Source organism: Sardina pilchardus, chromosome 17 (assembly GCF_963854185.1).
Source record: "Sardina pilchardus chromosome 17, fSarPil1.1, whole genome shotgun sequence".
In the NCBI taxonomy this organism is placed as follows: domain Eukaryota; kingdom Metazoa; phylum Chordata; class Actinopteri; order Clupeiformes; family Clupeidae; genus Sardina; species Sardina pilchardus.
In genome coordinates this window covers 31,882,858-31,892,857 of record NC_085010.1, presented here as the reverse complement: position 1 = coordinate 31,892,857, position 10,000 = coordinate 31,882,858, and the positions used below count along the sequence as shown (strand labels likewise).

At 50.9% G+C, this 10,000-nt stretch overlaps 2 protein-coding genes across 5 annotated transcripts in view; one reads left to right on the top strand and one right to left on the bottom strand.

Annotated features, from left to right (window-relative positions):
- aldh18a1 (aldehyde dehydrogenase 18 family, member A1) overlaps nucleotides 1-5,178 on the top strand; it is a 19,652-nt gene extending 14,474 nt beyond the window's left edge. For all 4 annotated transcript variants that reach the window (XM_062518303.1, XM_062518302.1, XM_062518301.1 and 1 more), the window contains 5 exons: nucleotides 1-39; nucleotides 581-702; nucleotides 2,083-2,269; nucleotides 3,045-3,140; nucleotides 3,577-5,178. The exon at nucleotides 1-39 is cut by the window's left edge and continues 157 nt beyond it. In XM_062518303.1, coding sequence (XP_062374287.1) covers nucleotides 1-39; nucleotides 581-702; nucleotides 2,083-2,269; nucleotides 3,045-3,140; nucleotides 3,577-3,773 — 641 coding nt within the window. In that variant the 3' untranslated portion in view covers nucleotides 3,774-5,178. The remainder of the gene's footprint in view (nucleotides 40-580; nucleotides 703-2,082; nucleotides 2,270-3,044; nucleotides 3,141-3,576) is intronic.
- Nucleotides 5,179-8,073: 2,895 nt separating this feature from the next.
- Nucleotides 8,074-10,000, bottom strand: part of crygmx (crystallin, gamma MX) — a 4,139-nt gene continuing 2,212 nt past the window's right edge. The window contains exons 2-3 of the mRNA XM_062518692.1: nucleotides 9,479-9,721; nucleotides 8,074-8,712 (exon numbers count right to left, since the gene is read on the bottom strand). Of these exons, the coding sequence (XP_062374676.1) occupies nucleotides 8,437-8,712; nucleotides 9,479-9,721 (519 nt within the window). The 3' untranslated portion in view covers nucleotides 8,074-8,436. The remainder of the gene's footprint in view (nucleotides 8,713-9,478; nucleotides 9,722-10,000) is intronic.

Below are 10,000 nucleotides of genomic sequence, written 5' to 3'. Positions count from 1 at the left end.
TCGACGCCGACGCCAGCATCGACAAGGTCATCAAGATCGGTGAGGGCTCGGCTATCTGTCCACACTCATCCATCTATCTAGCCATACATGTGTGATGGGGTGATCTGATTGGCCCTGTTGTGTCATGTGGTGTCTGATGGGGTGATCTGATTGGCCCTGTTGTGTCATGTGATGCCTGATGGTGTGATCTGATTGGCCCTGTTGTGTCATGTGATGCCTGATGGTGTGATCTGATTGGCCCTGCTGTGTCATGTGATGCCTGATGGTGTGATCTGATTGGCCCTGTTGTGTCATGTGATGCCTGATGGTGTGATCTGATTGGCCCTGTTGTGTCATGTGATGTGTGATGGTGTGATCTGATTGGCCCTGTTCTGTCATGTGATGTCTGATGGTGTGATCTGATTGGCCCTGTTGTGTCATGTGATGCCTGATGGTGTGCTCTAATTGGCCATGTTGTGTCATGTGATGCCTGATGGTGTGCTCTGATTGGCCCTGTTGTGTCATGTGATGCCTGATGCTGTGCTCTGATTGGCCCTGCTGTGTCATGTGATGCCTGACGCTGTGCTCTGATTGGCTCTAGTGCGGGACTCCAAGTGTGACTACCCGGCGGCCTGCAACGCCATGGAGACGCTGCTGGTGCACAGAGACGTCCTGCGCACGCCGCTCTTCGACCAGATCATCGACATGCTGCGCACCGAGCGGGTGAGCTCACCAGGGGTCACCAGGGGTCACGGCCTCACACTCACCGCATGCAGCAAGGGTCAAAGGTCACCGCTAGGCAGGGGTCAGGGGTCGTGACTAACATGTGCCAAAAACACAAGCAGCGCGACTAGCAGAACGCTGACCCAGCAGATACGCAACACACACACACACACACACACACACACACACACACACACACACACACACACACACACACACACACACACACACACCGCTAGGCAGAGGTCAGGGGTCATGACTAACATGTGCTAAAACACAAGTAGCACGACTAGCAGAACACTGACCCAGCAGATAAACAACACACACACACACACACCAGAGCCCCTTTAGGGAGAGCCGGTCCACTTCCTATTAACTCCATTGTACCTGCATTGTACCTGCAGTTCCTGTTGCAGTTCCACTAGGGGCGATCACGAGCAAGTGATCAAACAATGGGGGTGGATGGGGCTCTATGGGGCTAGACGGCTAAATTGGTCTGTTTCACCTGACTGTCATTAAAAAATCGAAGATTGGAGTTTAGTTTCGGCAAGCTCATATGGGTTATAGGTCGAAAGTTGAATGAACAATTACTTATGGGCCTTTGGTTTTTCACAGGCTTGGTCGTTGTTGCCCATAACACACTAGCACCCTGCTAATGAATGACGTCATTGACACGTTTGAAAGGCTTTTTAGAGCAATTAAGGGACTTAAAAAATCTAATACTCAACCGTGTGTATTTTCCTTGACCCCCCTTTCACATGCAATATTCCGATTTCTACACAAAAAATTATATCCAGAGAAAAGTGGATTTTAGGAGAAACTCCATTCACCTCCATTCATTCTCCACTTGCTCGCGATCGCCCTCTAGTTGCAGTACCATGCGGAAGTATTCAGCGAGTGGTCCTTCTCCCCTTATTAGACATTCTCTGCACACACACACTGCATGCAGCAGCAGGTCAAAGTTCACCGCTAGGCAGGGGTCAGGGGTCATGACTAGTGCTGAGCTTATGTGCCGAGCAGATTTACCTGGAAGAGGTGTGTGTGCGTTCGGCGTGTGTGCGTGCGTGTGTGTGCTCTGGCCCTACAGTAGAGGCTCTTTTCCTGTGGCAGTGTAGTGGGTGTGTGTGGACAGTAGACAGGGTGGCTTGTCGCATGTGTGTTGTTAGCTGACTTTAGCCTGACGTCTGTGTCTGTGTATGCGTGTGTGTGTGTGTGTCTTCTCTGAAAGTGTGTTTTCTTCCTGCTCTGGCCATACAGTAGAGGCTCTCTTCCTGTGGCAGTGTGCTTGTGGTATGTGTGTTGTTCGCTGACTCCAGCCTGACCTGTGTGTGTGTGTGTGTGTGTGTGTGTGTGTGTGTGTGTGTGTGTGTGTCCTCTCAGGTGAAGATCCACGCGGGCCCCAGGTTTGCGTCGTACCTGACGTTCAGCCCGTCGGAGGTGAAGTCTCTGCGTACGGAGTACGGCGATCTGGAGTGCTGCATCGAGGTGGTGGACTCTCTGCAGGAGGCCATCGACCACATCCACAAGTACGGCAGCTCACACACCGACGTCATCGTCACCGACAACGGTAAGGGTGTGTGTGTGTGTGTGTGTGTGTGTGTGTGTGTGTGTGTGTGTGTGTGTGTGTGTGTGTGTTTGTTTGTTGTTTCTTTTGATTTGATTTCCTTCCCACACTGTGGCACAAAAAATCTGATGTGAAGTTCTGAAATGCCTCCCTCTAGTGGTGGGAAGTTGCAATTTCAGGGGACTCCATCTGTTTGGGGATATTCATAGTATAGAACCACTTATTAGGTATATATATAAATGTGTGTGCATTTTTAAAAGGTGAATATGTCTATTTAAGACAGCTCTCTCTCTCTCTCTCTGACTCCCTCTGTCTCTCTCTCTCCTGATATATATAATATCCTCTTGTGGTTTTCTGATCGTGTGATATCTGTTGTGCGTGTATGTAAAATGCTGCCCTCTGGTGGCCAAAGACATGAACAGAACTTAGTTATGAAACTGCAGCATTGGAACAGAGTGTGCCCTCCTGCATTCTGTGTAGATTGTGTGTGTATAGAGGACTTATTTATCCACTCATTGTGTGTGTTGATGTGTGTGTATAGAGGACTTATTTATTCGCTCATTGTGTGTGTTGATGTGTGTGTATAGATTGTGTGTGTTGATGTGTGTGTTTTGTTTCTGTAGGAAAGTGTGTTTTATGTCCAAATTCTCTGGGCTGGGATTTGGATGTTATGCTGTTATTGTCATCAGGTGATGTTGGTGTGTTGATCTTGGTCATTCATTGTGTGTGTGTGTGTGTGTGTGTGTGTGTGTGTGTGTGTGTGTGTGTGTGTGTTCAGAGGAGACAGCAGAGCAGTTCCTACAGCAGCTGGATAGTGCGTGTGTGTTCTGGAACGCCAGCTCACGTTTCGCTGACGGCTACCGCTTCGGCCTCGGTAGGAATCTCCGACTCCACCATTCACACACACACACACACACACACACACAGGAATCTCCAACTCTCCCATTCTCCCAACTCACTACATCAGTTACACACACACACACACACACACACACACACATAGGAATCTCCTACTCTCTCATTCTCACAACTCAGTTACACACACACACACACACACACACACACACACACACACACAGGAACCCCCAACTCTCCCATTCTCCCAACTCACTTCATCAGTTACACACACACACACTCACTATCACCTCCTGACGGCGTGTCCTATTGTGTGTGTGTGTGTGTGTGTGTGTGTGTGTGTGTGTGTGTGTGTGTGTGTGTGTGTGTGTGTGTGTGTGTGTGTGTGTGTGTGTGTGTGTGTGTGTGTGTGTGTGTGCGTGCGTGCGTGTGTGTGTGTGTGTGTGCCCCTGTAGGTGCGGAGGTGGGCATCAGCACGGCCCGTATCCATGCCCGCGGGCCGGTGGGTCTGGAGGGGCTGCTGACCACCAAGTGGGTTCTGCGGGGGGACGGGCACACGGCCGCCGACTTCTCCGAGCAGGGCAGCATGAAGTTCCTCCACGAGAACCTGCCCGTGGCCCAGGCCCTGCCCGGCCAGAGGACCAGCAACTAGAACCTAGAACCTAGAACCTAGAACCCAGAACCCAGAACCCAGAGCCCGCCCGCGCACAACCCGGGAGACTCGCAACGCAGAACCCAACGGAACCCAATGAAAACCCAAACGTTCAGAAAGCTACGCAGAACCTCAACGGAACCAATGCAGAACCTAAACACTCAGAACGCTATGCCAACCATAATACAATGCCAACCATAATATTGAAGTGCTCAGAATGATTTTTTTTTAGTAGCAAGGGACACACCAAGCATTACGTGAAAGGACTAAGAACTGGACACAACTGCCACATGGACAGAACATTTCAACTGCCAGACGGCGTAATGGGCAGACGGTTAACGGCACTAAGCAGAGTAGAGTGCAGCAGCGCTGTGTGCTGATGTTAGCACACAGCACAGCGAGTCTCTCCTCAGATCAACGCCAGCAGTCCTGCTTCTGTCTCCAAGTACAACATGGCCAGACTGGTGCATTGTGGGTAACCTCCGGGGCTGACGATTTGAGCACAGATGATCTCTCACACACACTCACACACACACACACACACACACACCCAGGTGTGTCCCTAACCCAGTAACAGTGGATATCTGCTGATATCAGTCTACATATCACCTGCTCAGCGAGACTCGGTTACATCAGTTACCCACAATCCACTGCTCTCAGTGTATGGTTTTTGTTGCTCTCAGCATATCTCCCCTCAGTCCCCCCCCTTTTTTTATCTCTCATTCTCTCTCTGCACATCCATTCTCTCTCTCTCTCCCTCTACCTTTCTCTCTCTCTCATCTCTCCCTCTCTCTCATCCCCCTCTCATCTCTCTCTCTCTCTAGTGTCTACCTCTGCAGAGCTTGGTCTCTGTGTTCTGTTGTGATGGATGTAGAATGATCATCCAAATATGGCTCAACAGCCAACGACTGAAAGACCACACACACACACACACACACCCACACACACACACACACACACACACACACACACACACACACACAAAGATGGACAATTTATGAAACCTTGGACCACACACACACACACACAGACAGTATGAAACCATGGACCACACACCTAGGTGTCTCTCTCACACACACACACCACACACAGGAGGAGAGGTGGGCATTCTCAGCGTTTTGATGATGGTCCTCTGCTAACGGACTATTGGCCGTCTGGCTGGACCGATACACAATCCCACGCCAGGCCCGGTCAGACGGGCCAGATGGATCTTTCTATTTCTCGTCAGTTTAAGAGGATTTTTTAAATAATTTCTCTTCAGCTGTTTTTTTTTCCTGACTGCTGTCTTTTCTGACACTGATGTTAGTGTTTCCTGTGGGCGTGGCTTGATGCTCTGTGACACGAGGGGAGCTAGTGGACCGCCACACCACTCTCCGACAGGCTGGGGTCTGGTGCAGTGTGTGGGTGTGGGTGTGTGGGGGGGGGGGGGGATGGGGGACTGACCGCTGTAGTCGCAGTCTTGTCTCCATCTGCTTCCAGACTGACCACCTCTGGTGTTTGGGGGGGGGGGGTGTTCAAATCTCGATCCCCTCTGTGCCTAGGGGGGGTTACCACACTGTTGCCCTCTCCACTGCCCCCCCGGCAGCCAGATGGAGGTCTCACCTGCCCAAGTGCCCACTCGGAGGCTGGGCCGAGGTCACTGCAGACTCGGCTCTATGGAGGAAGCACTCTCCAGGATATCTCTGTTTTCAGTCCATTGTCAAATAAAAGTTTTTTTGCAGAATAATTTTCTTGGGCTTTGTGTTGAATCTGCTGTTGTATGTGTGCTTTGTTTCTTAAGATTGATGTGCGGGTAAGATTTGAAGAAAGAGAGAGTGTGTGTGTCTGTATCTGTGTCTGTGTATGTGTGTCTGTATGAGTGTGAGAGAGAGAGAGAGAGTAAGTGTGTGTTTCACAGAATGCATAAAACTCAAAGTAATGAACACTACTTCTAGCCACTTTCAAAAAAACACCAGTTCTGCTCTCCACTGGGCCGCTGTTGTGATATATCATTAATTTGTCTGTTTCTTGACAGTGCGGTTCGGAAGATCAGTGCAGCGTTCCGCGGGGAACGAGCCTTAAGAGGCCCGTAAGTGGGCCAGGCACGAGCAAACACAATACTACTGAGGATTAATTATGTAGCTATTAGCACCGCGGCAGACGCCCGCTCCTCCGCTGAGGCGCAGAGCGAAAGATCTCTTGCCTTTTGACGTCTGCACTCCGTTTCATTCTCCAAAACGCGCTGTTTACGCCCTCAATGAGCGCCATCAAAAAAAGCCCAGCAGAAAGGGTTTGTAGATGAAGAGGACTGAAAGAAAAGCCCTGATCTTATTTCAAATTCGGTTCTGTTGTTTTCTCCACTAGCAAAGGAGGACCGGGGATCACGCTCGCTCGCGCGCAGATAAAAGGCGTGATAATAAAAAGAAAATTGCGTTAATGATGAAGAGAGTCGCAGCGTGACAAGACAAAACAAAAGAAGAAGACTAATTTGCGGCGCTCTTTTAAGAGAAATCTGAAATCCTTGCTCTGTCGGCAGTGTAGTGTCGTCTTTAAAGTTGCAGCTAGCGTGTTTTTTTATTTTTTTATTTTATCGGTTCTCTGAGTTCTCTGAAGGTGAGGGCAGCGGCCCGTTCACGGCAATCACCGCCTGGTGCTCTGCAATCACGCGGAGACGCGCTCATCAGTCAGCACCTTGCCCCAGCGGCCCTGCGTTTGCGTAGACATCCGCAACTACTTGTTCCACATCCGAGATTTCGAGTCAGATACAGAGTCCATCTCAGCCGCCCGTCATCTAGATTTGTAGCCATCAAAGGCGGCCTGTGATCCGTGAGTGTAAGTGTGTTCGTGTGTGTGTGTGTGTGTGTGTGTGTGTGTGTGTGTGTGTGTGTGTGTGTGTGTGTGTGTGTGTGTGTGTGTGTGTGTGTATGCCTGTGATCCGCATCTGAGTGGCCAGGGAGGGCCCGTGGCGCGAGGGAGCACGGAGAGCCACGCTGCCCTAGCAAGGCTGTGCGCTCGCGGAGCAAAGTCGACAGAGCTTTAATTGAACATTACTCAAGGCCAAAACTCATATTTCTTGTTATTCTTCATCTTTAGAGACTCAAATATCCTCCCCGCTGAGCGCAGATTTTTTTTTTACACATCAATAATTCATCCTCAAAAGTTACGTATTCATTTGTATCTTCGCCAATTATGGCCGGCTAATTAACTATTTCAATAATTGATATTTATTTCTGAGAGAGCCTCTCTCCCTAGTCATATGAAACATGCATGACTGAGGCGGTGTTAGGGTGTGTTTTGTGTTCTGAGAGCGCGCCGTGCTCGGGGCAAACACCAGGCCACTTTGACTCTTCCTCTTTGAGTCGCGCGGGCCTGTGATGTGGGCCTCTCGCGCTACGACTCTTTCATGGGTCCCTCACCCCCGCCACGCGCCATGTGATCTTATAAAGACTGGCGCGCGAGCCCCTGCGCCTCAGAAAGCTCCTTTTTGTTCTTTAATAACGCGCTTCAAAGCACGAGCCGGTTTCCCCTTCCTCTCCGTTTTATAGCCGTGATGTCATAGCGCGCTGATGAAATCGCCTTCGGAGGAGCAGGTTCTGCGTCTCGTGCTGTGGAAGGTTGGCCCGACATCATCACGGATCTTAAGAGGCCTTGATGAAGCTAATTGTGTTCTCTGAAGCGCTTTTCCCTTCTGACTAAGGACTTATTTTACAGTCAGTGAGCTTTGATTTTATATGTTTTAGTGTACAGCACACCACAGCACGCTGGATTTGTGACTGTGTCATTCATCCTGTCTGTGTCATGAACAGGTGCGCTAACTCCTGTGAGCTGCTCTGCTTTCTGTGCGTTGATGCCAATGGCCCCCTTAGACAAGACAGGTCATCTCAAGGGATTTATCCTCCTGTAAGCTAACGCCCAGTGTCTCACCACTTACTTAAGCCTATATACTGTACTCACAAAGAGTTATATTAGGGATGTCTGGCTTCCCTGTGAAATGTAATGTTTCAGTTCAGAAAGCACTGAAACATTGAACCTTGAACATTCGCATTCAAAAGTTGAAAAGGTCACATTGAGTTCACCTGTAAAGGTTATAGTGGATGTTGTGTTCACCCAAAAGCCGAATATCCCTGACTTGCTGTGAGTCGTGAATAACCGATGCTTCAGTCAGGCTTGTGTCTTGCTCACTGATCTTGGTGCTTCCGTGCTTCACAACGCTTTGGACGACAACGGGGAAGACTTAACTTAACCTCTTACTGGTGTGTGTGTGTGTGTGTGTGTGTGTGTGTGTGTGTGTGGACCAGTAAGACCACTAAAGACAACGGAGAAGACTTTAAGGTCGCTTTATTGACTTTTTTTTTAAACCATTTCTTTAGGAGAGGGCATGGGGACTAGAGACACAAGTGCACAGCGTTCACAGTTAGTTTAGTTAACACACAAGGAAAACAGCGCGGCCGTCGCTGGGGAGACCTGCGGGTTGCCGTGACTACCCCCCTGAGGCCAAAATCAACAAGGCATCAACAACCTCACGTCAGGGCCCAAGGCGCCTGGTCGGTCTGGCCGCGGACCGGACCGTGGAGAGGACTGCAGGGGTCAGGGGTCAGGAGAGGGGGGTCGGGGGTCGGGGGTGGAGGTCGGAGGTCGGGGGTGGTCAGATGGCGGCTGCGGTGGCGGCGGGCGAGCGGAGCGCTCAGTTCTGCTCGGTGACGCGGCGCAGAGAGCCGAAGGTCGGGCTGGCGCTGCCCCACTCGTGGAAGCGGCGGTACTCGCCGGGGCGCAGGAAGTACTGGCGCCCGCGGTAGTTGGGGTGCTCGTGCAGGATCCAGTAGCCCTCCATCACGTTGACCGAGGACACGTTGCGGCTGGGCAGGCGCTCGCGCAGGTCGGGGCAGTCCTCCATCAGGTCCATGCCCTGCCCGCCGAAGTCGGAGCGCTCAAACAGCTTGATGTGGTAGTTGCCACGGTACTGCAGGGGGCGATAGAGAGGCGCGCAGAGCTGAACACTGAGGCAGGTGAAGAACCGGGCCCACACACACACTTGATCTCACACACACACACACACACACACACACTAGATCTCACACACACACTAGAACCTACACACACACACTAGATCTCACACACACCCACTAGAACCTACACACACACACACTTGATCTCACACACACACTAGATCTCTCACACACACACTTGATCTCTCTCACACACACTAGATCTCACACACACACACACTAGAACCTACACACACACACTTGATCTCACACACACACACTAGAACCTACACACACACACACTAGATCTCACACACACACTCGAACCTACACAGACACACTAGATCTCACACACACATACACACCCTTGATCTCACACACAGACACACTAGATCTCACACACACACTAGAACCTGCACACACACTAGATCTCACACACACACACTAGATCTTTCACACACACACTAGGACCTACACACACACTAGATCTTACACACACAATGCAGCCATGCAACTGAGGCAGAAATCTGTGAGCCATCTGTGTGTGTGTGTGTGTGTGTTATCAGGGGCACTTTGTGACACGAGCAGATGCAATTGTTGAACATGTGTATGTGTCTATACAGTATGTGCATGGGTGTTTGTGTGTGGGGCACTAGGTGTAGGAGCGGATGCAGTCGTTGAAGCCAGGATGTGTGTGTGTGTGTGTGTGTGTGTGTGTGTGTGTGTGTGTGTGTCTCTTACTGGAGGCACCATGCGGCAGGAGCGGATGCAGTCGTTGAAGCCGGCCCAGCGCTGGTAGTCGGGGTACTCGCCCTTGTGCAGCATGTACTGGTAGCCCATGAAGTTGGGCTTCTCGTAGGCCACCCAGCAGCCGCTCTCCACCCGGATGGAGTTGCAGCGCGACAGGTGGGAGTGCATCTCGGCACAGTCACTGCTGCACTCATAGTGGCGGCCCTGGTATTCCCGGTCCTCGTAGAAGATTATCTACACACACGCACACACACACACACACACACACACGAAACACAAGAATGAGATGAAGCCAGTAGGTGGTGCAAGAGAGAGATGGGGAATGGTCCCAATCTAGACCTGTTTTGATCTCTAGTGCTTCTCAACCTGTTCCTGTCCCAGTACACTGTGGTCCTAGTCCTGTTCTGGACCTGATGTGGACCTGGTCTGGTTCTGAACCTGCGGACCTCCTCTAGACTCGTGACAGAACAGGGCCCGGTCCACCCCAGGGATGGTGGCTATCTGAGGCAATCT